The sequence below is a fragment of the Gorilla gorilla genome, chromosome 1 (genome assembly GCF_029281585.2).
Source record: "Gorilla gorilla gorilla isolate KB3781 chromosome 1, NHGRI_mGorGor1-v2.1_pri, whole genome shotgun sequence".
NCBI lineage: Eukaryota > Metazoa > Chordata > Mammalia > Primates > Hominidae > Gorilla > Gorilla gorilla.
This window is the reverse complement of record NC_073224.2, coordinates 196,743,337-196,770,987: the sequence shown is the minus strand read 5'-3', so window position 1 is coordinate 196,770,987 and position 27,651 is coordinate 196,743,337. Positions and strand designations below refer to the sequence as shown.

At 41.5% G+C, this 27,651-nt stretch overlaps 1 protein-coding gene across 9 annotated transcripts in view; it reads left to right on the top strand.

Moving 5' to 3' along the window:
• CFAP57 (cilia and flagella associated protein 57) overlaps window positions 1-27,651 on the top strand; it is an 84,761-nt gene that overhangs the window by 3,992 nt on the left and 53,118 nt on the right. For all 9 annotated transcript variants that reach the window (XM_055346487.2, XM_055346474.2, XM_055346481.2 and 6 more), the window contains exons 3-9: window positions 5,206-5,522; window positions 7,266-7,552; window positions 8,811-9,018; window positions 10,375-10,527; window positions 21,211-21,350; window positions 22,139-22,304; window positions 23,047-23,160. In XM_055346487.2, coding sequence (XP_055202462.2) covers window positions 5,206-5,522; window positions 7,266-7,552; window positions 8,811-9,018; window positions 10,375-10,527; window positions 21,211-21,350; window positions 22,139-22,304; window positions 23,047-23,160 — 1,385 coding nt within the window. The remainder of the gene's footprint in view (window positions 1-5,205; window positions 5,523-7,265; window positions 7,553-8,810; window positions 9,019-10,374; window positions 10,528-21,210; window positions 21,351-22,138; window positions 22,305-23,046; window positions 23,161-27,651) is intronic.

The following is a 27,651-nucleotide window of genomic DNA, read 5'->3' as shown; positions in this document are numbered from 1 at the left end:
GAGAAAGACTCCGGGATGCTCTAAAATTTGAGGCCCAAGGGAGGATCTCCACTGACCAAGTCTAAGGGTATTACTGGTGAAGGGAAAAATATAAAGGTCATGACATTGGGAGACCTGGCTTTGATCTGGCTCCCCATTTTATAGGCTCACAGAGCCTCAGTCTCCTCATCTGTAAGATGCAGATGATGCTCAGCTTGTTCAGCTCAGAGTCATGATGAGGCTCAACATATTCATTTGTTCACTCAACAAAAATGTATTAAGTACCCCCTGTGTTCCAGGCACAAAATAGACACGCACATATGCACATAAAATGCTGTCCTCACAGTGCTTCCATTCTAGGAGGGGAGAGTGACAAACAAAATAAAAAGAAGTACAGTCTACATGCTAGATAGTGATAGATGCTAATAAGAACAAACGAAGTATGGAAAGTGAAGCCATTGGGGGAGTAAGAAGTTGTAGATAGGGAGGCTGGGGAGGGCTCACTGAGCAGTGATTTTCGAGTGAAGACTGAAGGAAAGGAAGGAGCTGGCTGTGCTGATGTGGGAGGGCAGGGGGAGTAGCCGAGAGACTAGCAAAGGCTCAGAGTTAGGAGGGTGCTTATTGTGTTGGAGGAATAGCTGGGAGGCCAGTGTGGCTGGAGTGGTAAGAACCGGGGGGTGAGGAGCAAGAGGGGAGGCAAAGAAAGAATGGGGAGCAACACCACAGAGGGGCTTGCAGTTCATGAGCTCTTACTCAGAGTCAAATGAGAAGCCATAAAGGGGTGCGTTCTGAGTGGCAACATGATCTGTGTTTCCTCAGGTTCATTCTGGCTGCTGTACAGAGGACAGATTTAAGGAGGAGAAAGAAAGGAAGCAGGGAGAACAGCTGAGGGATGATTGCTGTAATTCAGGTGAGAGATAATGGCACTTGGAGCAGGTAGAGGCAGGCGACAGGGTGGTGTGAAGAGATCAATAATGGATATGCTTTGACAGATTTCTTCATAGACACCATGTGGGGTGGAAGCAGGAAGAAGCAAGGTTTTGGGCCTGAGCATGGAAAGCGTGGAGTTGCTGTTGATTGTGATAGAAAGGGCTAAAGAAGGAGCAGGTTGGTTTTGGACCTGTTAAGATTGATGTGCCTGCTAGATATTTTCATGGAGATGCTCAGTAAGCAGGTTGATTTCAGGTCTGGATTTAAGGGAGGGAAGTCCAGGCTAGGAAAGGAATTTGAGGGTCATCAGCCTAGAGGTGAAATGTAAAGCCCTTAGAGTAGATGAGACTTCCCTAGGGCAGTGGTCCCCAACCTTTCTGGCATCGGCGTAGGTTTCATGAAAAACAGTTTTTCCATGGACAGGATGGAGAGGGTATGGGGGATGGTTTCAGGATGAAACTGTTCTGCCCCAGATCATCAGGCATTAGTTAAGATTCTCACAGAGAGCACACAATCTAGATCCCTCGCATGCACAGTTCACAACAGGGTTTGTGCTGCTATGAGAATCTAATGCCGCCACTGATCTGAGCTCAGGCGGTAATGCTTGCTCACCTCCTGCTGTGTAGCCCAGCACCGTGGGTTGGGGACCCCTGCCCTAGGGCATGAATATATTTACAAAAGAGAAGCAGCTGAAAGAGTGAGCTCTGAGCACTCCTGCATTTAGTGCTGGGGAAATGGGGAAGAACCAGCAAAAGAGGCTTTGGAGGAGTGGCCAAAAAGATCACAGGATATCTATGTGAGAGGTGAAGGATTCCCTATTTAATAAATGGTGCTGGGAAAACTGGCTAGCCATATGTAGAAAGCTGAAACCAGATCCCTTCCTTACACCTTATACAAAAATTAATTCAAGATGGATTAAAGACTTAAGTGTTAGACCTGAAACCATAAAAACCCTAGAAGAAAACCTAGGCAATACCATTCAGGATATAGGCATGGGCAAGGACTTCATGTCTAAAACACCAAAAGCAATGGCGACAAAAGCCAAAATTGACAAATGGGATCTAATTAAACTAAAGAGCTTCTGCACAGCAAAAGAAACTACCATCAGAGTGAACAGGCAACCTACAGAATGGGAGAAAATTTTTGCAATCTACTCATCTGACAAAGGGCTAATATCCAGAATCTACAAAGAACTTAAACAAATTTACAAGAAAAAAACAACCCCATCAAAAAGTGGGCAAAGGATATGAACAGACACTTCTCAAAAGAAGACATTTATGCAGCCAACCGACACATGAAAAAATGCTCATCATTACTGGCCATCAGAGAAATGCAAATCAAAACCACAATGAGATACCATCTCACACCAGTTAGAATGGCGATCATTAAAAAGTCAGGAAACAACAGGTACTGGAGAGGATGTAGAGAAATAAGAACACTTTTACATTGTTGGTGGGACTGTAAACTAGTTCAACCATTGTGGAAGACAGTGTGGTGATTCCTCAGGGATCTAGAACTAGAAATACCATTTGACCCAGCCATGCCATTACATGGTATATACCCAAAGGATTATAAATCATGCTGCTATAAAGACACATGCACACGTATGTTTATTGTGGCACTGTTCACAATAGCAAAGACTTGGAACCAACCCAAATGTCCATCAACGATAGACTGGATTAAGAAAATGTGGCACATATACACCATGGAATACTATGCAGCCATAAAAAAGGATGAGTTCATGCCCTTTATAGGGATACGGATGAAGCTGGAAACCATCATTCTGAGCAAACTATCGCAAGGACAAAAAACCAAACACCGCATGTTCTCACTCATAGGTGAGAATTGAACAATGAGAACACTTGGACACAGGAAAGGGAACATCACACACAGGGGCCTGTTGTGGGGTGCGGGGAGGGGGAGGGATAGCATTAGGAGATATACCTAATGTAAATGACGCGTTAATGGGTGCAGCACACCAACATGGCACATGTATACATATGTAACAAACCTGTACATTGTGCACATGTACCCTAGAACTTTAATAATAATAAAAAAAAGGATATCTATGTGAGAGGCGAAAATGTTTTAAGGAGGAGAGGCGAGGCATCAGCTGGGTCGAAACAATGCAAAAGCATTTTACAAACTCTAAAACCAGTCAACATATATCAAGAACATACTAAGTTCCAGACACTGGTGATTGAATGAATGAATGAATGAGCAAGAATGGCCTCTGCCCTCCAGGAGCTCTCAGTATTGTAGTGGAGGCAGGTTGTGTAATTCAAATGAGTAGGACTGTGCAAATGAGCTGGACAGATGCTATACCAGGTAGGAACCTGGCACAAAAGCACAATAGGAGGGAGTGAGCAGTGTTCCTTTGCCTCATCTAGGCTATTACATACTCCTAGTTTTAACTTTCCCTTATGCTTTTTACCTCAAATCTGTATTTTCAGCCTCAACCCCTCCCGCCAGCTTTAGAACCACGTCCAACTGCTGGACCTCCATACCCAACTGTTCCACAGAGTGTACCTCACACACAATATATCTGAGATTGAGTTTATCTTTTCCTTTCTTCTCCCTCTCTTTGGGAAATGCAATCAGGGTCACATTATGGTTTTCGAGGGCTCTAGGTACTTTTGATTTCATGGCCCCCTCCTTCATTAAAAAATGTTTAAAAATGTATTTATAGGCCGGGCGTGGTGGCTCATGCCTGTAATCCCAACACTCTGGGAGGCCGAGGAGGGCGGATCACCTGAAGTTGGGAGTTCGAGACCAGCCTGACCAACATGGAGAAACCCTGTCTTTACTAAAAATACAAAATTAGCCGGGCATGGTGGCACATGCCTGTAATCCCCACTACTCGGGAGGCTGAGGCAGGAGAATCACTTGAACCTGGGAGGTGGAGGTTGTGGTGAGCTGAGATTGAGCCATTGCACTCCAGCCTGGGCGACAAGAGTGAAACTCTATCTCAAAAAATATATATTTTATATATATACATATATATAATATATATACACACACACATATTATTTTAAAATATATGCAGTAATATACTTTATGACTGTATTGGTATGAAGAGGAATATAATCTAGGCTGGATTCACTATTATATATTCATGTTTTTTCTGATTTTCAAATAAATACTAAAACATTTTCCTAGGTCCTCAAAAGTATTGTGGGTCCTGGGCACTGTCTAGTGGATAAGTGGATGGTGGATACAGGCCCAGGGCAGGGAGCGTGAGTGAGGCAAGGGAGGATGAGCTAGAGAGTGATGTGACGGGTCCCCATGTGTTGGGCCCTCATGCTGCTGCTTCACAACATGCCAAGGAGAGATGCAGCAAGTTGCTCAGCAGGCGTGCATGCCCAGCCCATGGGAATTCTCTGGAAGGGATGCAGAGAGTAGCTGTGGCTCAGAGAAGATCCCAGGTTCTAGGTCACTGAGAGCCTTGCACAAAAGTTTGGACTTCACCTGGGAGGCTGCTGAAAAATTTTAGGAAGGGTGAGTGCAAGGGAGGCTGAGGAATCCAGTAGTTGGCATCCCAACCTCTGGAGTAGAGGAGGAGTGATGAGCTAGCCACTCAGGGAATAAAGACCTCTATGGTCTGACCCTATTCCACCCCTTTAGGCCCATCTTTGGTCACCCCATCTCACATGCAATGCTCCAGCAACACCCACTGCTTGCAGTTCTCGCACTATGCTGTATCCTTTGTCACATCCACCCCATGGCTCAAGCTCTTCCTGCTACTACCATCCAGCCCCCATCTCACCTCACCCCCTGCCCTCCTTCAGGAAGGTTTCCCTGACTTCTTCTCCCACCTCATCCTCCAAGGTGCCTGCCCTAGTCATTTTCTTTTGGGGACAGTCTCGTTCTGTCTCCCGGGCTGGAGTACAGTGGCATGATCTCAGCTCACTGCAATCTCCACCTCCCAGGTTCAAGTGATTCTCCTGCCTTCGCCTCCCAAGTAGCTGGGATTACAGGTGCCTGCCACCACACCCGGCTAATTTTTTTATTTTTAGTAGAGACAGGGTTTCACCATGTTGGCCAGGCTGGTCTTGAACTCCCCATTTCAAGTCATCTGCCCACCTCGGCCCCCTGAAGTGCCGGGATTACAGGCATGAGCCACCACGCCTGGCCCCTAGTCATTTTCATAATACCCAAACGCAGCTGTGCCAAGGCCGCCTTTCTTCTTTGTGTCCACCACTGTCCACTCCAGTGCCCACTACGGTGCCTGGTTCCTGTTGAACCCTGGTGAAAGTGTGATCTACCCTGATTATTTCCTTTTTCCTCTGTTTGCAGGCTCAGAGAAGAGTCAGGGCATGTTGGCCTTGTCCATCAGTCCCAATCGGCGGTACCTCGCTATCTCTGAGACTGTGCAAGAAAAACCTGCCATCACCATTTATGAATTGTCATCCATCCCTTGCCGGAAGCGCAAAGTTCTTAATAATTTTGACTTCCAAGTTCAGAAATTTATTAGCATGGCCTTTTCCCCAGACTCCAAATACCTATTGGCTCAGACGTCACCTCCAGAGTCAAATCTTGTCTACTGGCTGTGGGAAAAACAGAAAGTAATGGCCATTGTTAGAATCGACACTCAGAACAACCCTGTCTACCAGGTACCTAGTAGTGTGACAAGTATCGTGAAAATTATAAAAAATAGAACTACTTTTTATTGAATGTTTTCTGTGTACCACAGTTCTAATTTCCTCCATGCATTTTAAAATTTATTCTTACAACAACCGTATAAGGTATGCACAATCATTATCCCCATTTTACAGATGAGAGAACTGAGGCTCCAAGAGGTTAAGTAACTCACTCAAGATCACAGAGGTAGTGAACAGCAGAGCTAGGAGTTCCCCAACTCCAGCTCCTGTCTTCTTTACTCTGGCCCAGAACTGCTTTCTGGTCACAGGTTTGGCCCAGAAGTGGATTAATAAAACTTGCTTTCTCTCCCTGGTCCTAGCCTCTTTTTCCAGCAGCATTGCCGGGCAGTAGGAAGATTTCCGAAATGTGATGTAACATGGTAGGTCTTTAGGAAGCTGTTGCTGAAGTTGTAGTTATGTAAGGAACAGAACCTTCTATTGTGTCTCGAGGGCAAAAGGAAGAAGACCCCTCAGGAACCTGATTGATGGCTTAGGCAGGGGGTCCCAAGGAGGTTTGATCTTGGTTCACTCACCCTAGTCTAGGATCTAGCACTCAATTCCACAAGTTCAACGACTCAGTTGTGTTCATGTTCAGAGATTCTAGCTAATCAGTGTCTCCGGCATAGACTCAATTATTCAACTCACAAGATACTGATGTGTAAACCAGCATATCACAACCAGAATGCTCACATCATTTATCCAGTGTATTCCCTTCCTAGTAATAGAGAAGTTAAGAGGTGAAATTATAATAGTAATCAGAAGGCTGCTGGGTGATTATTCCAGAATCAGACCAAAGGCAGGTAGAACCAGAAGGGTATTTCAACCAGGCCACAGTGAGGCCTGATGAAGCACCTCCTGCTCTGACTAAGTAGATTCAGCAACCATTTATTGGATGCCCATGATGAATCCAGCACTGGGAAAACAGAGATGAAAAAGTCACAGCCCCTCAAGTTGCTCACTATATAGTCAGGACAGCAGGTTGACTGCCTATTACTGTACAGGTAGTCCCCAACTTACTATGGTTCAACTTAAAATATTCGTCTTTACAATGGTACAAGAGTGATATGCACTCAGGAGAAAGAGACCAAGTAATATGCTTTCATGATGCAGGGCAGCAGCTGCAGCCATAGCCCCCGGTCAGCCGCTCAATCACGAGGGTAACAACCAAGATACTCTACAGTGTGGTGTTGTGTGGCCACATGGCTTTGCCCGTTTTCAACTTATGGTGTTTTCAACTTATGATGGGTTTATCAGGACATGATCCCATTGTAAGTAGAGGAGCAGGTGTACATTGGAATAAGAGCTGTGATTGAAGGATGTTCAATTGGTAGGAGACCACATAGCATCCCCTGACATGTGGTTTCTTTCCTCTTGGACAGGGCTATGTAAACCTATCAGACCCTCTTTTTCTGTGTTTCCAGCTGAGCTTTATTCCATTTTGTTGGCACTGGGTGTGGCTCTTGTCAAAAGCTGCTAATTCTGCTCTTCGGCCTTTGTAGATTTCCTAGTTTGACTCCTAGTTGGACTCATATCCCTATAAATATAATGGATTATAGATGTGTGCCCTTATCAAATGCAGCATAAAATTACATGATTTTGTGATGTTTAGGAGATATTCTGAGCAGCCTGAAATAAATATTAATTTGTAAAATGGGAAATAATTCCATCAAGAATAGTTTCATAAATTTTTTTCTTCAATTCTCTCACATTTTACAGGTGAGCTTCAGTCCACAGGATAACACTCAGGTGTGTGTCACTGGAAATGGGATGTTTAAGCTTCTCCGTTTTGCTGAGGGAACCCTGAAGCAAACCAACTTTCAGAGGGGAGAACCCCAAAACTATCTAGCCCATACCTGGGTGGCTGATGACAAGATTGTCGTTGGCACTGACACAGGCAAACTCTTCCTCTTTGAATCTGGAGATCAGCGTTGGGAGACCAGCATAATGGTCAAGGAACCTACCGATGGCTCAAAGAGCCTGGATGTCATCCAGGAATCAGAGAGGTAATGGTGCTTCCTGGGCTGGTGCTCCCACATTCATTGTACTGACAGTATTATACAGAAGACAGCACTCTTTAGAAACTACTCATAACCCCTCTACCATAAAAGTCAACTATGCCCATTTTCCCTCTTCCTCTCTAGTTTTCATCTATATTTAAGCACAGATTTAACAGTTATAACCATAGACTAGATACAATTCTTTTTATTTTTTATACCTAACCTCATTTTATAAACATTATAGTATTACTGGTCTTCAAAACTATAGTTTTTAGAAAATATATTTTCCAGTGGCTAATTTAATGAATTGATTCATGTCCACCAAGCCCTTGTAGTATACAAAAGGCATCTCTTGCTAGATGCTGGGGACACAAGTCCTCAAGGAACTTATAATTCAGCAGGAGGCGACAGACCAACAAGTGCAAGGAAATGTTTTAGGTAAATCTGACAGAGGATAGGGGTAAAGTGCAGTCTCAGGAAGGAGTGGTTATTGACCATTATAATAGAGATGCCACATTATCTCTATGACAACCAGTAAAAATCATATCTTCTGTGTATTGGAATGTACCGTTACATGCACCAGACACTGCTTTAAACATTTTATAAATATTCCCAATTTGATTCTTACCCTGTATAGTTCATACTATTATCATGCCCATTCTGTAGACAAGGAAACTGAGGATCAAAGAGGTAAGTGAACTACCCAAGATCATTCCGCTGATAAGTGGCAGGCTCAGGATTCAAACCCAGATCTCTCTGATGCCAGAGCCTGGGCCCTCAACCCCAATGACATCCTGTAGATTCTTCTTCCTCAGTAACCTTCAATCCACCCATTTTCACTACCATCCCCCCATGCCAATGGCATATCCTTTTTTTTTTTTTTTTGTGAGTATGTAGGAGCTTCCTGAAAAGTCTCTATAACCTTCTCCAGGAGCTGTGTTCACAGTCCTTCAGCTCTGGGGTCCAGGCCTCCCAGAACAAAGCCCAGACTCCTTGGTTTGGCACAAGCATACCTGCGACTGTTTTCCTCCACAGCTCTCGCCTCTGTCTACTCCACACGCCCCAAGCACTCTCTTGCTTCTAGGCTTGGCCATGTGCAGTTTGTGTACGGTTCCCAAGCCAAAGGGTAGTATTTGGCTGTGGAAAAGGGGATCATTGGGTGGTTTCTGTCACACCCAGTGACAGCCTTCTTTCTCCTCCCCAGCAGAATTCATCTCCTCAAGATTGTCTCTATAAATTATGTATGCTGTTTTTTTGTTTCCAGCCTGATTGAATTTCCACCAGTCAGTTCTCCACTCCCTTCCTATGAACAGATGGTGGCGGCCAGTAGCCACAGCCAGATGTCCATGCCCCAGGTGTTTGCCATTGCAGCCTATTCAAAGGGATTTGCCTGTTCTGCTGGGCCAGGGAGAGTTCTGCTGTTTGAGAAGATGGAAGAAAAGGATTTTTACCGTGAGAGCAGAGAAATCAGGGTAAGGAGGGAAGAAAAAAAAGAAGCAAAATGGGGGTCCTATTGGCATTTGTTCCCCAGCAGCAGTTCTCTGAGAAGGCATCTGATGGGGAGGGATAGGGCAGGACTGCTGAGCAGAAATGGTGAAATGGTGACTCGAGATGTCTGTCCTGAGAGAGGTTTTAGGATGAGGTGAACAGAATTAGAGTTTAAAAATAGGAAAATCGACCAGCATATTGGCTTATGCCTGTAATCCCAGCACTTTGGGAGGCCAAGGTGGGTGGGTCTCTTGAACTCAGGAGTTCTAGACCAGCCTGGGCAACATGGTGAAACCCCATCTCTACAAAAAAAAAAAAAAAAAAGATGAGGTCAGGAGTTCTAGACCAGCCTGGCCAACATGGTGAAACCCCGTCTGTACTAAAAATACAAAAATTAGCCAAGCATGGCAGTGTGTGCCTGTAGTCCCAGCTACTTGAGAGGCTGAGGCAGGAGAATAGCTTGAACCCAGGAAGCAGAGGTTGCAGTGAGCCAAGATCGCTCCACTGCACTCCAGCCTGGGCGACAGATCGAGACTCTGTCTCAAAAAAAGAAAAGAAATACAAAATACAAAAAGTAGCCAGGTATGGTGGCAGGTGTCTGTAATCCCAGCTAGAATTGCTTGAACCCGGGCTGCAGAGGTTGTAGAAAGCCAAGATCACACCACTGCACTCCAGCCTGGGTGACAGAGCAAGACTCTGTCTCAAAAAAAAAAAAAAAAAAAAAATTAGCCAGGTGTGGTGGTGTGCACCTGTAGTCCCAGTTACTTGAGAGGCTGAGGTGAGAGGATGGCTTGAGCCTGGCAGGTGGAAGTTGCATTGAGCCAAGATCGTGCCACTGTATTCCAGTCTGGGTGACAGAGCCAGACCCTCTCTCAAAAAAAACGAAGAATAGGAGGATCCCAGGAAGCAGCCTGGTCTGGGAGTCTGTAAGCTAAAGTTATCCAAGAAAACTCTGAAAGCCTAGGCCGGGCGCAGTTGCTCACGCCTGTAATCCCAGCACTTTGGAAGGCCGAGGCGGGCAGATCATGAGGTCAGGAGATCAAGACCATCCTGGCTAATGTGGTGAAACCCCGTCTCTACTAAAAATACAAAAAATTAGCCAAGCGCGGTGGTGGGCGCCTGTTGTCCCAGCTACTCAGGAGGATGAGGCAGGAGAATGGCGTGAACCTGGGAGGCGGAGCTTGCAGTGAGCTGAGATAGCGCCACTGCACTCTGGCCTGGGCAAAAGAGCGAGATTCCGTTTCAAAAAAAAAAAAAAAAAAAAAAAGAAAACTCTGAAAGCCTAAGGCCACACTGACAACGTGGGGACATTACTGATAGCTGTTTTGCATCTTGGGCAGATTCCTGTGGACCCGCAGAGCAATGATCCAAGTCAGCCTGACAAACAGGACGTTCTCTGCCTGTGCTTCAGCCCCTCAGAGGAAACTCTGGTTGCCAGCACCAGTAAGAACCAACTCTACAGCATCACCATGTCCCTGACAGAGATCAGCAAGGTGAGTCTTTCCAGCCATGGTCCTTCCAGACCAGGACCCATCTGCCTGCTGGGGGACTAGTCACCATGTGGGCAAATTTTAATCCAAATAAGTTAGCATAAACTCATGCATCCCCTTAATACAGAGCAAAACAAAATTCTAATTTTAAGATATTCACATAGAAGCATGCTGATAGACTCAGTGGGACTGTGATTGCTACAGTAACTTTGGAGGACAGACGTATTGGCATTGTCCATCAAATTTAAATCTCACATATCCTTTTACCCAGAAATTGCATTTTAAGGCACTTAATCTATTGCTATATTTGCTCATGTACACAAATATGTATATATAAAAATGTTTCTTTTTCCTTTTTGCTGTTTTGGAATAACAAAGAAAGCTAGTATAAATACACTGCAGACATTACAACAAGCACTATTAAAGATAGAGATCATATTGTACTTAAAATGGCTCAGTACCAATAAGATATTACAATTTTAAGTCTGCATGTACCTAATACCATAGATTCAAAATATATAAAGCAAATCTGGGCAGAACAACAAGGAAAATAGACCATCTACAATCATAGTAGAAGATTTAACATATCTTTCTCAGTAATGGTCCTTTTTTTAATAACAACTTAATTGAGTTATGATTCACATACAAATTGCCTATTCAAAGTATACAATTCAGTGGTCTTTAGTATATTCAAAGAGTTATGCAACCATTTATCATAGACAGCCTTAGGACATTTTTATCACCTCAAAAAAAAAAAAAAGCCCATACCCTTTAGCTATTATTATTCCTCCATCCTCCCAATTATCACCCCTCCCCACCCCAGCCCTAGGCCACTGCTTACCTACTTCATGTCTCTATATATAGATTTGCCTATTCTGGACATTTCATTCAAATGGAATCATAAAACGTGTGGACTTTTATGACTGGCTTCTTTGACTTAGCATAATGGGTTTTGTTGTTGTTTTGAGACAGGGTCTTGCTCTGTCACCCAGGTGGGAGTGCAGTGGTGCGATCATGGCTCACTGCAGCCTTGACCTCCTGGGCTCCAGCAATCTTCCCACCTCAGCTTCCCAAGTAGTTAGGACTACAGGTGCACGCCACCACACCCAGCTAGCTTTTGTATTTTTAGTAGAGACAGGGTTTTGCCATGTTTCCCAGGCTGGTCTTGAGTTCCTGAGCTCAAGCAGTCCACCAGCCTCGTCCTCCCAAAGTGTTGGGATTACAAGCGTGAGCCACCACACCTGGCCAGCATGTTCTCAATGTTCATCCATGTTGTAGCAGGTATCAGTACTTCATTCCTTTTTTATGGCCAAATAATATTTAATTATATGGATATACTATATTTTATTCACCAAATTTGTATATTTGGGTTTTTTCTACCTTTTGGCTTTTATGAATAATGCAACTAGTTTTTATGTGGATGGGTTTTCATTTCTCTTCCTAGAAGTGGAATTGCTGAGTCACATGGTAACTTCATGTTCAATTATTTGAGGAACTGCCATACTGTTTTCCAAAGTTGCTGGACCATTTTATATTCCCATAAGCAGTATATGAGCATTCTGATTTCTCTATATTCTTGCCAAAACTTGCTATTATCTTTTTTATTATAGCCATCTTAGTGGGTAAGAAGTGGTATCTCATTGTGGTTTTGATTTGCATTTACCTGGTGATTAATGATGAACGTCTTTTCAAGAATTTCTGATTCTTCTTTGAAGAAATGTCTATTCAGATTTTTTGCCCATTTAAAAAATTGAGTCATATGTCTTTTTATTATTGAGTTGTAACAGTTATTTATAATTCTAGATATAAGTCCTTTATCAGATATGTGATTTGCAAATACTATGTCCCATTCTGTGGGTTGTCTTTTCACTTTTTTGATGTTGTCTTTTGATGAACAGTTTTCAATTTTGATGAAATTGAATTTATCTATTTTTCTTTTGTTGGTTGTGCTTTCCGTGTTATATTTAAGAAGCCAATGCCTGAGGCCATGAAGATTTACCTCTGTATTTCTTCTAAGAGTTTCATAGTGCTAGCTCTTACGTCTAGGTCTTTAATCCATTTTGAATTCATTTGAGTATATGGGATGGTATAGGGGTCCAACTTCATTCTTTGGCATGTAGATATCCAGTCGTCACAGCATCATTTGTTGAAAAGGCTAGTCTTTCTCCATTGAGTAGTCGTGGCATCTTGTTGGAAATCAGTTGACACATGGGTTTGTTTCAGGACTTCCAATTCTGTTCCATTGATCTGTCTATCTTTATGCCAGTACCACACTGTCTTGATTACTGCTGCTTTGTAGCAGCAGTAATTGGGAATTGTGAATCTTGCAAATTTAGTCTACTTTATCAAGATTGTTTTGGGTAGTCTGTGTCCCTTGCAATTCCATATGGATTTTGCAGTCAGCTTTTCAATTTCTACAAGAAGCCATCTGGGATCCTCACCGGGATTGCATTGAATTTATAGATCAATGTGGGGACTGTTGCCATCTTAACAATATTAAGCCTTCCAATTCTTGAGCATGAGATATTTTCCATTTATTTAGATTGTCTTTAATTTGTTTCAAGAATGTTTTGTAGTTTTCAGAGTATAACTTTTGCACTTCTTTTGTTAAATATATTCTGAAAATTTTTCTTCGTGATGCTATTGTAAATTGAATTATCTTCCTAATTTCATTTTTGGATTGTTCATTCTAAGTGTATAGAAATACAATTAATTTTTGCATACTGACCTTGTCTCCTGCAACCTTACCAAACTCATTTATTAGTTCCAGTAGTTTTTGTGTTAGGTTATTCTGGCATTGCTATAAACGAGTACCTGAGACTGAGTAATTTATAAAGAAAGGAAGTTTAATTGGCTCATGGTTCTGCAGGGTGTACAGGAAGCATGGTGCTGGCATCTGCTTCTGGTAAGGGTTCAGGAAGCTTACAATCATGGTGGAAGATGAAGGGGTAGTATGCACATCACATGGTGAGAGCAGGAGCAAGAGAGGGAGGTGAGAGATGCCACACACTGTTAAACAACCAGATCGCTCATGAACTCACTCATCACCAAGGGGATGTCACTAAACCATTCATGAGGGATATGCCCCCAATGATCCAAGCACCTCCCACCAGGTCCCACCTTCAACACTGGGGTTACATTTCAACATGAGATTTGGAGGAGACAAATATCCAAATTTTATCAGCGTTTTTAGTGAATTCCTTAGGATTTTCTATATATAAGATCATGACATCTGCAATAGAGGTAGTTTTAGACTTCCTTTCCAATCTGTGAATGCCTGTTACTTATTTTCCTTGCCTAGTTGCCATGGCTAGAACCTCTAGTATCATGTCGAATATCAGTGATGAGAGCAGATCCTTGTCTTGTTCCTAATCTTAGGGAGAAAGCATCCAGTCTTTTTTTTTTTTTTTTTTTGAGACGGAGTCTCACTCTGTCATCCAGGCTGGAGTGCAGTGGCGCAATCTTGGCTCACTGCAAGCTCCGCCTCCCGGGTTCACGCCATTCTCCTGCCTCAGACTCCCGAGTAGCTGGAGCTACAGGCGCCCGCCACCACGCCTGGCTAATTTTTTGTATTTTTAGTAGAGACGGGGTTTCACCATGTTAGCCAGGATGGTCTCGATCTCCTGATCTTGTGATCCGCCTGCCTTGGCCTCCTAAAGTGCTGGGATTACAGGCGTGAGTCACCGTGCCCGGCTGCATCCAGTCTTTAACGATTAAGTTTGATGCTGTCTATAGGTTTTTTTGAAGATACTGTTTATCAGGCTGAAAAAGTTCCCTTCTAGTTTGTTGAATGTTTTTATCATGAACGGCTGTTGGATTTTGTCAAATTTTTCTTTCTGTGTCTATTGAAATGATTGTGTGAGTTTTTGTTTTTACTTTATTAATATAGTATATTATACTAAGTGATTTTCAGATGTTAAACCACCCTTGCATTCTTGGGATAAAATCCACTTGGCCATAGTATATAATCATTTTCATATTAATATATTCAATTTACTAGTATTTTGTTGAGGATTTTTGTATCTATATTTATAAGAAATAGTGATCTGTAGTTTTCTTGTGATGTCTTTGACTGCTTTTGCATCAGGGCCTCATAGAATGAGTTGGGAAGTGTTCCAGCCTCTTCTAATTTTTTGAAGGTTTGTGAAGAATTGGTATTAATTCTTCTTTAAGTGTTTGGTAGAATTCACCAGTGAAGTCATCTGGGCCTGGGCTTTTCTTTGTGGAAAGTTTCTTTTTCTAATTAATCTCTTTACCTATTTTCATCTATTTAGATTGTCTATTTCTTCTTGAGCCAGTTTCAGTTTTTGTGTCATTCTAGGAATTTGTCTATTTGTCTAATATAGTGGCATGCAATTGTTCATGGTATTCCTTTATGATCCTTTTTATTTCTGTAAGCTTAATAGTAATATTCCCTCTTTTGGCCGGGCACGGTGGCTCACGCCTGTAATCCCAGCACTTTGGGAGGCCGAGCCGGGCAGATCACGAGCTCAGGAGATCGAGACCATCCTGGCTAACACAGTGAAACCCCGTCTCTACTAAAAATACAAAAAATTAGCCAGGCGTGGTGGTGGGCGCCTGTGGTCCCAGCTACTCGGGAGGCTGAGGCAGGAGAATGGCATGAACCCGGGAGGCAGGGCTTGCAGTGAGCCAAGATCGTGCCACTGCACTCCAGCATGGGTGACAGAGCAAGACTCCGTCTCAAAAAAAAAAAAAAAAAAAAAAAAAAAAGTAATATTCCCTCCTTCATTTATGATTGTATTAATATGATTTTCCTCCTCCCCCCATTTTTTTTATCTCTTTAAAGAATCAGCTTTCGGTTTCATTGATTTTTCTCTATTGCTTTGCTATTCTCTATTTCATTAATGTTCACTCTAATCTTTACTGTTTCCTTCCTTTGGCTTGCTTTAGGTTTAGGTTGCTCTTTTTTTTTTTTTTTCCAGTGTCTTAAGGTAGAAGATTAGGTTATTCATTTAAGATCTTTCTTTTTTGAAAATGTAGGTATTTGCAGCCAGAAAAAAACTCCTCTTAATATTGCTTACCATAAATTTTGCTATGTTATGTCTTTATTTTCATTAATCTCAAATATTTTGGAATTTCTCTTTTGATTTCTTTTTGACCCATTGGTTTTAGGAGTGTGTTGTTAAATTTCTGCTTATTTGTGAGTTTTCCAGTTTCGTTCTGTTTGTTATTAATTATTAATTTAATTACACTGTGCTTAGAGAATATATTTTGTATTATTTCTATTCTTTTAAATTTATTAAGGTTTGTTTTTGGCCTGGCGTATAATCTATTCTGGAGACTGCTCTATATGCACTTGAGAAGAATGTATATTCTGTTATTACTGAGTTGGGTGTTCTATATATGTCTGTTAGGTCTGGTTGGTTTTTAATGTTGTTCAGATCTTCTGTTTCTTGTCATCTTCTGCCTGCTTGTCTTGATTGTTTTTGAAAGTGGTGTATTGCATGGCCTGGTGTGGTGCCTCACGCCTGTAATCCCAGCACTTCGGGAGGCCAAGGTGGGTAGATCACCTGAGGTCAGGAGTTCATGACCAGCCTGATCAACATGGAGAAACCCCGTGTCTACTAAAAAAATACAAAATTAGCCAGGCATGGTGGCGCATGCCTATAATCCCAGCTACTCGGGAGGCTGAGGCAGGAGAATCGCTTGAACCCAGGAGGGAGAGGTTGTGGTGAGCCAAGATTGTGCCATTGCACTCCAGCCTGGGCAATAAGAGTGAAACTCCATCTCAAAAAAAAAAATAAATAAAAAAGCCAGGTGTGGTGGCTCACACCTGTAATCCTAGCACTTTGGGAGGCCGAGGTGGGTGGATCATCTAAGGTCGAGAGGTCAAGACCAGCCTGACCAACATGGCGAAACCCAGTCTCTATTAAAAATACAAAAAAATTAGCTGGGCGTGGTGGCACATGCCTGTAATCCCAGCTACTCGGGAGGCTGAGGCAGGAGAATTGCTAGAACCCGGGAGGTGGAGGTTGCGGTGAGCCGAGATCATGCCATTGTACTCCAGCCTGGGCAACAAGAGTGAAAACTCCATCTCAAAAAAAAAAAATAAAAAGAAAGAAAGTGGTATATTGCAATCTTCAACTCCTATTGTTGAGCTGTCTATTTTCCCCTTCATTCTTGACAATTTTTACTTTATACATTTGGGTGCTCTATTTTTAGGTGCACATATCTTTACAATTAATATATTTTCCTGATGGGTTGACCATTTTGCATTATAAAATATGTCTCTATTTCTAGTAACATTTTCTATATTGAAGCCTATTTTGCCTGATCTTACTATAACCACACCAGCATTTTTGTTGTTGCTGTTTTATGGTATATCTTTTTTCATCCTTTTACTCTCAATATATTTGTATCTTTGATTCCAAACTGTGTCTTTTATACACATCATATAATTTAATCTTTTTTTATCCAGTCTGACAATCTCTTTTGATTGGATTGTTTAATCAGTTCACATTTAATGTTATTACCGGTATAGTTGAATTTATATCTACCATTTTACCTTTTTGTGTGTGTGTTATCATGGGGTTTTTGTTCTTCTGTTCCTCTCCATGCCTTCTTTCACATTAAGTAAAATTTTAAGGTAGTGTTTTAATATCTTTAATTATTTTTCCGTATATACTTTTAATTATTTCTTAGGGCTTACCATACACACTTTAACTCATTATAATCAGATTTAGTTTGATTCAATTTCATACTAACTTAATGCTAGTAACATATAGAAATGTGATTGCCACATAGCTACCTTCCCTTTCCCCTTTTTAATGGTAATATTGTTATACATATTACATCTATGAGTGTTACAAACCCCAATAACATATTCTTATAATTATTACCTTATATAATTTTATACATTTTAAAGAAGCTGAGGTTAGAATGGGAAGCAATTATATATTTATAGTCTTTTTATGTTAACCTTTACTATCATTTCTGGTTCTCTTCATTTGTTCCTTGAGTTTGAGTTCCCACTGAAGTCATTTCTTTAATCCGGTACACATTTGTTCCCGCCCACCATTTGTGTGCTATTACTGGGAAATATATTACATTTCTATATGTTATAGCAACAACAGTATATTATATGCATATTGTTTCATACAATTGCTTTTTAAATCAGCTAAAAGATGATGAAATATATATTTATATTGTCTTTTATAAGTACCTTTACCAGTGCTCTTTGTTTTGTGTGGATTTGAATTACTATCTGGAGTAACTTGCTTTCAACCTAAAGGATTTCCTTTAGTATTTTCTGTAAGTCATATCTGCTAGCAACATATTTTTTCAGTTTTTTTGGTAATTTTTTTTCACCTTTAGTTCTACAAGATAGCTTTGCTGGATTTTTGTTTGACAGCTTTTTCTTTAAGCACTTTGAACATGTTATCCCATTCTCTTCTGGCTTCCGTTGTTGTTGCTGAGATATCTGCTATTAATCTTATTGGGGCTCTTTTGTAAGTGATCAGTCATTTTTCTATTGATGCTTTCAAAATTTTCTTCTCATCTTTAGCTTTCATTATTTTTACCAAAATGTGTCTGTTTGTGGAACTCTTTGTGTTTTTCCTACTTGGAGTTCATTGAGCTTCCTATATGTGTACACTGATGTTTCCCAATAAATTTATAATATTTTCAGCAATTATTTATGAAAATGTTTTTTCTGTTCCTTTCTCTTTCTCCTCTCCTTCTAGCATTCACCTTATGCATTAGTTGGTGTGCTTAATGGTGTCCCACATTTTTCTGAGGCTCTGTAAATTTCTAATTCTTTTTCCTCTCTGTTCTTCAAATTGCTAATCTTTTTTGATCTATAAAGTTCACTAATTCTTCTGCCAGTTCAGATCTATTCTTGAGCACCTCTAGTGGATTTTTCATTTCAGTTATTGTACTTTTTAACTCTAGAATTTCTATTTTCTTACAGTTCTATCCCTATATTGATGGGATCCTTTTGTTCTTCTCTATTTGATGCATATCATTTCTACCTTTACTTGTTTAATCATGGATTCCTTTAGTTTTTTGGACACACTTGGAATGGCTAATTTCAAGCCTTTGGGTGCTGCCGTAGGGAATTTTGTTGCCTGTGAACAGAAAAATGCAAATTAATACAACTCTGAGATGCTTCTTTATAAGAAGTTTCATTACTATATTGTCAACAATTAAAAATCCACTTATTACCAGAGATTTCTGAGGACAGGGGAGAATGATAACCCTAATATGGTGATGATGGGAGTGTAAACTGATACAGCCATTCTAGCAAGGAATCCGATAATTCTTGGTCAAATAGAGAGTGCATGTACCTTGTTATCCAGTAGTCTGCACTGGATACATACCAGGAATTTGACCCTACAGAGCCATTAAAGAACATGGACAGGCCAGGTGTGGTTGCTCACGCCTATAATCCCAGCACTTTGGGAGGCTGAGGCGGGTGGATCACAAGGTCAAGAGATCGAGACCATCCTGGCCAACGTGGTGAAACCCCGTCTCTACTAAAAATACAAAAATTAGCTGGGCATGGTGGCATGTGCCTGCAGTCCCAGCTACTAGGGAGGTTGAGGCAGGAGAATCGCTTGAACCTGGGAGGCGGAGTTGCAGTGAGCCGAGATCACGCCACTGTACTCCAGCCTGGCATCAGAGCAAGACTCCATCTCAAAAGAAAAAAAGAAAAAAAAAACATGGACAAAGTTATTCACCATAGTGTTTGTAGCAATGGACAGTTGAAGACAATCCACATGTTCATTCCTAGTGGTAATGAAGAAGTAAAGTAGCTAGATGCACACTGTAGAATATCAAACATCAGTTAGAAGCAAATTATACATACTGCAACATAGATGATTCCTTAAAAATTTCGTGTTGAGAAAAAAGTAAAAGTACAGAAAGAGATCTGAAGCACAATATCATTTATAGAAATATAAAACACATATGTATATAGTCAGTGACATACATGAAATCCTTTTGTTGGTGCCTACTTATCATAGGGAGGAACAGAAGTAAAAATTGAGAAAGAAAGGAGCGAAATAAAATAAAATTTGTCTTATATGAATTTATGATGAATCTCTGCAAGTCTGCTTCTGAGATACAAAATGAAAACAAAGACACAGAAAGCAAGGAAATATGAGATAATGTCATCAGATGAGATTTAGAATTGGAAGAAAAAGGTTGGAATGTTTGAAAAGGAGAATAAACAGTATGAAATACTTATCTTGGATATTTAGAATGTGAATTTATTGAAAAATATGGTAGAGTTACCAGGCAGGGTTAAATGCCCACTGGAGGTTTGTGGTCATGCATTTGCAGTGAAACCGGTAAGCCCACTTGTGTGATTCCCCATCATTGCATGACTCCTCAGGCAGAGGGGGAAGAGAGCATTGCTTTTGTTTTTAAGACAAGAGAGATTTGAGTGTGTAAAAGCTAATAGGAATGTGCTCATAGAGACAGGCAGGTTAAAGATATTGGAGAAAGAAAGCATAACAGATGGAGAAGAATAACAATAACCTGTGCCTGCCTACCCAGCATAGCATCTCTTTCTCTGAGATAGTAGGGTCTACAGCCATAACACCCTGAATGCACCTGATCTTGTCTGATCTCAGAAGCTAAGCGGGGTCAGGCCTGGTTAGTATCTTGGATGGGAGATACTAGCGTAGGATAGAGTGGATGCAGATAAATTTATAAGTGGCAGAGGGGCAGAATTTGAAAAAAAAAAATCCATTTCAGCCTTTGTCTTGGCTTGTGAACAGACCTAAATATGTACATCTCATTAAATTTCCCAACGATCACTCCTCATTCAGGTGTTCCAGAAACAATGCCTCTGATGACAGACATCTGTAACCTACATAACCAGTGCAGTAGGATGCATTTCAATTTAAAATCATCCATCCAACTCTCATTTGCTACTGGTGATAATTAGTGCAGTCTCTCCAGAGAGAAACTTGGCATTATTTATCCAGATCCTTAAAAATCATTCATACAATTTTTCCCAGTATTCCACTTCTAGAAATGTATACTAAGGAAATAATCAGAGAGATACAAAGACTTGTGCAAGGATATTTAGTCTAGTGTTATTCCTATAATAAATAACAAAAATTGGAAGCCACTTAAATGTTCCTACAGCAGAGGAAGGGTTAAATTAAATTCTAAGATATCCATTGAAGAAAATATTTTATTGCCATTAAAATAATGTTTAAAAATAATATTGGCTCAGCCAAGCGTGGTGGCTCATGCCTGTAATCCCAGCACTTTGGGAGGCCAAGGTGGGCGGATCATGAGATCAGGAGATCGAGACCATCCTGGGCTAACACAGTGAAACCCCGTCTCTACTAAAAATACAAAAAAAAATTAGCCAGGCATGGTGGCAGGCGCCTGCAGTCCCAGCTACTCGGGAGGCTGAGGCAGGAGAATGGCGTGAACCTGGGAGGCGGAGCTTGCAGTGAGATGAGATTGCGCCACTGCACTCCAGCCTGGGGGACAGAGTGAGACTCCATCTCAAACATAAAATAAAATAAAATAAATAATAATAATAATATTGGCTCAGGAAAATATGCATAATATTCAAACAGTTTAGCCACAGCCTGATTTCTGTGCACCCAGGCTAATTAATGTTCATGGGAACTAATTAGAGCTGACATGTACAGCCAGCCTTTTGCTTACTCTGCGGGATCTTGTTCTGTATGATTTCTCTAGGGGGAGCCTGCTCACTTTGAGTATTTGATGTATCCATTGCACTCAGCACCCATCACCGGTCTAGCTACCTGCATCCGCAAACCCCTTATAGCCACCTGTTCTCTGGATCGATCCATCCGCCTTTGGAATTATGAAACAAAGTAAGGAATGAAAGGCTTGCCTACTTTATTATGCAAGACCCCAGTTGTGAATTTATGTGAATTATTTTAATTACAGTGTTCCAAACTTTAATTATTTAGAAGCTTTCAGTTGGAAAAGATTTTTAAAAAATCAAGTCAGTCAACCTACCTGTTTCTCACTCTTGCGTGGGCTAGAAAACTACTTTGTGGTTTATTTGATGCTTACCACATGCTAGACACTGGGGACATGAAGAGATGAAGACAACACCTCAGTCTGTCACCTTCTTACATAAACTCCTGGGTCCCTCCAGCTCTCCTATCTCCTTGTTTCCCCCAGGAACTGCTCTTTGCTTCAGGGAGCTCTCCAGACCCTTTCTTCCTCATCTTTCTCCCAGGACATCACTATCTCAACAACCCCCAACTCCCTCCTGACTTTACCTTCCAGCACAGCTTCCCTGGGAAGCTCCAACCCTAGGTGGACCCCCACCCCCTACTGTTTTCTTTGTTCTTATGTACAACTTCTGGGGCTTCTGGGGAAAAAATACTTGGACAATACTCATGAATTTTGGAATATAAACAGAGCTATGTCTTCAGCATCGCTAGACCACACCTTGACCAGTCTCCCTATCTACCATGCTCCACGCTGGACATTATCCCCTAATAACCAAGATCTAGAAAAGAGAGGAACCAACAATTGCAAACAATAGTGTGTCTCAAATACGATGATAACAATATATATCAGATACAGTAGATGACTGGAAGGATTTAGTGAGCTAGGCTTACAATTCAGTAATTCATCTTTTTCACAGCACCCTGGAACTATTTAAGGAATACCAAGAAGAGGCATATTCCATCAGCCTTCATCCATCTGGACACTTCATTGTAGTAGGGTTTGCTGACAAACTACGCCTCATGAATCTACTCATTGATGATATACGTTCTTTCAAAGAATACTCTGTTAGAGGATGCGGAGAGGTAAAAAAAAACTGCTGAAAACAAAAGTCCAGTTTCTTAGAAAGCCACGGCTGAAATATCAGGAACTAACATGGTCTGGGGAGGTGGGACCAAAATCTGTCTTGGAGAACTACAGTGGCTTAAAAAAAGGGGGAAGGAGGAAATCCAGTTATTTTCCCAGCAACCTTATTGAGTATATGGTTCCATCCCCATTTTCTTATGTCCACCAGACTATTTCATTGAACCTAAAACCTTGTGAGATCCCCGCTATGATAAGTCCTGTCTGTAATTGTGGAATATTAACAAATATTTTAAAAGAAAAGTAATCTCAGAATCAGAGTCACAGCTAAGAAGGTGAGGTTGGAGACGGAGGAGCCAGGGAAAAATAAGCATCCATGGTGAGAGGTAATAAAGAGCGCATCAGCTTTCCCTGAGGTGACTTGCAGAAACAAGGCAATGATTTCAGGAATTACTTCCCCGGCTCTGAAACGTGCCTCTACAGGCAAAATGATTGCTTGTGGTCCCAACGGCTTAATGATTTGTGGGCCTGACAGTGTCAGCATCTGGCCACTATGAGTTACAGGAATAATGAAAGTGTCTGAAAATGTCAGCCACTCCTCAGTCTCATTTGCACCTTCACCCCACTCCCACCCTCACACGTAGTTTCAGTCTGAACTCGTTGGGAAAAGCACCTCTTGACTGTAACCTCTAATTAGACTGCTCACTTCCTGCTTGCTTGCTCTCTTGGTGTCTTTCCCTATAGTGTTCCTTTAGCAACGGAGGTCACCTGTTTGCTGCAGTCAATGGAAATGTGATTCACGTTTACACCGCCACGAGCCTAGAGAACATCTCAAGCCTGAAAGGACACACAGGGAAGGTAAGTGAGTGATCAGTCTCCGGGGAAACAAGGGGCACGGAGCCAAGTATGCCGCCAGCCAGTGGGATACAGGTGAACAAAAGAGAGATGGTTCCTTTCCTCATGGGTTCACTGTCTACTTGGGGAAAGAGACAATAAAACAAATGCACAGACAAATGTAGTTACTAATTGCAGTTCCACTGAACGAAAAACATGGTGTTGTTGTGAGAGAAATAATGAAGGGGGCGGCATAATTTAGGTGGCTGTATTTGCAAAGGCTTGGTCCTATAAGAGTGAGTAGGAGTTAATCAGACACAACTGGTGGGGATAATCATTGCAGATACGGATCCAAAGGCCAGAGATGGGAGAATCATAGGGTGTCAGAGAACGTGAAAGTCTGTGGGCCTGGAATGTGGTGCCAGGATAAACCATGGGGTAAAGATGGGCTGAGATTGGAGAGGTCACAGGGGCCCAAATGCATGGAAACTTGTAGGCCTTGTAAGGATTTATCCTTCTTATTCCTTGAAATCATGGAAGACTTTCAGGGCAGAGAATATGACCGGATTTGCCTTTTGAAGGATTACTTTGGCAGCAGAGTGAAGACTATTGAAGGGAGCGAGGGTAGAAATGGTGAGGAGGCTATTGTGGATATCTACACCATAGATAATAGTGGTGGTGATACAGTTAGGGAGAAGTGGATGGATTCAAATGATTTTAGAAAGTAAAGTCGTGGTGGCTTATGCCTATAATCTAAGCACTTTGGGAAGCTGATGTAGGAGGATCGCTTGCACTCAGGAGTTCGAGACTAGCCTGGGCAACATAAGGAGACCCTGTTTCTACAAAAAGTAAAAAATATTAGTCAGGTGTGGTGGCACACACCTGTGGTCCCAGTTACTTGGGAGGCTGCGGTGGGAGGATCACTTGGGCCCAGGAGGTCAAGGCTGCAATAAGCCATGATCACACCACTGCACTCCAGCCTGGGTGACAAGAGTAAGACCCTGTCTGAAAAAAAAAAAAAAAAGAAAGAAAGAAAGAAAGAAAAGGAAAAGAAAAAAAGAAAGTAAAATCACTAGGTCCTAGAGTAGTAGATTAGATGTGAGGCATGATTAAGAGGGAGAGGCATAGAAAGGGTAAGAAGTCAGCAGATGAATTTGGAGAGAAGAGGCCATTGAAAAAGAAAGGCATTCTAGGCAGAAGGACTTGTTGGAGATGATGAAATGGAGGTATGAAATAGGACAGTGCTCGTTGGTTCATATGGCTGGAACACTGGACACATTTGAGCAATGATAGAGGGAGTAGGAAAGGTTGGCTGCATCGTAGAAGGTAGTGTATGCCATGCCAAGGAATTGGACTTTAGTCTGTAGGTGACGAGAAACAACGGAAAGGATTTAAGCAAGAAAGTAATGGGATCAGAAAGGTAACTCTCTGAACAGTATTGAGGAAGGATTAGAGTGGAAGGAAATTGGAGTGATGGAGAGCAGTTAGGATGTGAAGGTGAAAGCTGGGTTAGGAACTAAACCATGACTTTAGTAGCGGAGGCAGAGAGAAGAAAGAGATGAAGTTCCATTTTGGCCATGTGATATTTGACGTGCCCAGAAGTGTGATGTATGTGTGTGGAGGTCAGGAGAGAAGTCAGGGCTGAGTATGAAGATTCGGGGAATTAGAAAGTAGAGGAAGTCAGAGGCATAGATTAGATCACCAAGGGCCTATGTAGAATCTGAGAAGAATATTGGACAGCAGAGGGAAGACCAACATTTAAGAGACTGGTGAAAGAAGAGGAGCCGATGAAAGACTGAAAATAAAGATACAAAGAGAACTTGGAATCAGATAATTATCTCAAAGAAGCCAAGGAACTAAACAATTTCTGAAAGGTTGAAGTGGTCAGTGGTACTAGATGTCAGAGGGAGGTCATGTAAAGTCCAAAACTGACCGTTGACTTTAGCAAATAACAGATCATTGGAAGGAAAAGTAAAAATGTGTGGAAAGTGAAAGTGCTATGTAAACACAAGCATTTTTGTTTGTTTTTGAGACGGAATCTCACTCTGTCACCCAGGCTGGAGTGCAGAGGCGTGATCTCGGCTCACTGCAACCTCCACCTCCTGAGTTCAAGCGATTCTCCTGCCTCAGCCTCCCAAGTAACACAAATTCTTTTTTTGAGACAGAGTTTCACTCTCGTTGCCCAGGCTGGAGTGCAATGGCACAATCTCAGCTCACCGCAACCTCCGTCTCCCGGGTTCAAGCGATTCTCCTGCCTCAGCCTCCTGAGTAGCTGGGATTACAGGCATGCACCACCACACCCGGGTAATTTTGTATTTTTAATAGAGACGGGGTTTCTCCATGTTGGTCAGGCTGGTCTTGAACTACTGACCTCAGGTGATCCGCCCACCTCGGCCTCCCAAAGTCCTGGGATTACAGGCGTGAGCCACCGCGCCTGGCCCACGGACATTATTAATGAGAGCTGCTGAGCCTCCTCAGCTTCAGCAATATAATTAGTCTTCAAGTGACTGTGGAGATGCAGATGAAAGTACAGAAAGTGATTCTGATGCCCAAGCTCACCAGTCCAGGAAAACAGCCATTTGTTTCATCACTTTACAAGTACTTAAAACACTGGTCTCTAATTAGGGATATATGTTAGAATGACATGTGTAACATTTTTTACAAATACAGATATAGGATGCAGCTAAAGCTATGCATACAGGGAAATGTATAACCTTAAATACATATACTGTGTTAGAAATGAAAAAAGATACATAAGCATCCATCTCAAGAAGTTAGAAAAAGAACAGCAAATTAAATTCAAATAAAAGGCAGGAAATAAAGATAAGAGCAGAAGTTAATAAAATAGAAAACAGACAAAAGATCATCAAAGCCAAAATTTGATTCTTTGAAAACACGAAATAGACAAACCCTTGGCATGACTGATGAAGAAAAAATTAAGAGTGTGGAGATACCAACAACCAATATGAGGATTAAAAAGGGGATATCACTAAAGGTCCTATAGACATTAAAAAGATCTGAAAGGGGGCCGGGCGCAGTCACTCACTCCTGTAATCTCAGTACTTTGGGAGGCTGAGGCAGGCGGATCCCTTGAGATCGGGAGTTCGAGACCAGCCTGGCCAACATGGTGAAACTTCATCTCTACTAAAACTACAAAAATCAGCCGGGTGTGGTGGCACACACCTGTAATCCTAGCTACTCAGGAGGCTGAGACAGGAGGATCGCTTGAACCTCGGAGGCGGAGGTTGCAGTGAGCCGAGATTACGCCACTGCACTCTACCTTGGGTGACACAGTGAGACTCTACCTCAAAAAAAAACAAAATGAAAAAAAAATTGAAAGAATATTATGAACTTTATGCAAATAAATTTTAATATATAGATGAAACTGACAAATTCCTATAAAAATTGAATCTGTAGGCCGGGCGCAGTGGCTCACACCTGTAATCCCAGGTGGGAGGCTGAGGTGCGCGGATCACGAGGTCAGGAGATGGAGATCATCCTGGATAACACAGTGAAACTCCGTCTCTACTAAAAATACAAAATATTAGCCGAGCATGGTGGTGGGCACCTGTAGTCCCAGCTACTCGGGAGGCTGAGGCAGGAGAATGGCATGAACCTGGGGGATGGAGGTTGCAGTGAGCCAAGATCATGCCACTGCAGTCTATCCTGGGCAACAGAGTGAGACTCTGTCTCAAAACAAAACAAAACAAGAAGAATCTGTAACTTAAAACCTTTCTACAAAGAAAACTCTAGGCCCAGATCTTATCACTGGGGAATTTTATCAACATTTAAGGAAAAAAAAATAACACTATCACTAATCTTGAAAAAAACTCTTCTAGAGAATTGGAAAAAGAAGGAATACTTTCCAGCTATGTTCTATGAGGCCAAAATAATTGTGATACCAAAATCTGTCAAAGACACCACAAGAAAAAAAAAATAAGCTAGTCTTTTTCATGAACACAGATAGAAAAGTCCTAAACAAAATATTATCAGACCAATCCAGCAAGATATTAAAAAAGATAATACAACATGACCAAGTTTGGCTTATTCCAGGAATGCAAAGTTGTTTTCAGTTTTGAAGTCAGTTAATGTACTTTACCACATTAACATAATAATGAAGAATAATCATATGCTTACCTCTATAAATGCAGACATAATAAAAATTGACAAAAATTTAACATTTATTCATAATTAAAAAAATTTTTAAGAACAAAGTCTAGTCATATTCATGATGTTTTTAAAAAGCATTTAACAAATTAGAGACAATGGGGAACTTCCTAAATCTTATATGAGATATTTACAGAAAACCTACAACAAATAGTATACTTAATCATGAAATTATGAAAGGATCCCTCTGAGGTAAAAACAAGCATGATGCCTTCTGTGAGCCTTTTACTGAGTCCTAACCAGTGCAATAAAGCAAGAAAAGGAAATAAAAGGTATAAAGTTTAGAAATGAAAGAAATAAAACTATTACAGACAACATTATTGGGTATGCAGAAAATTCAAAGAATGT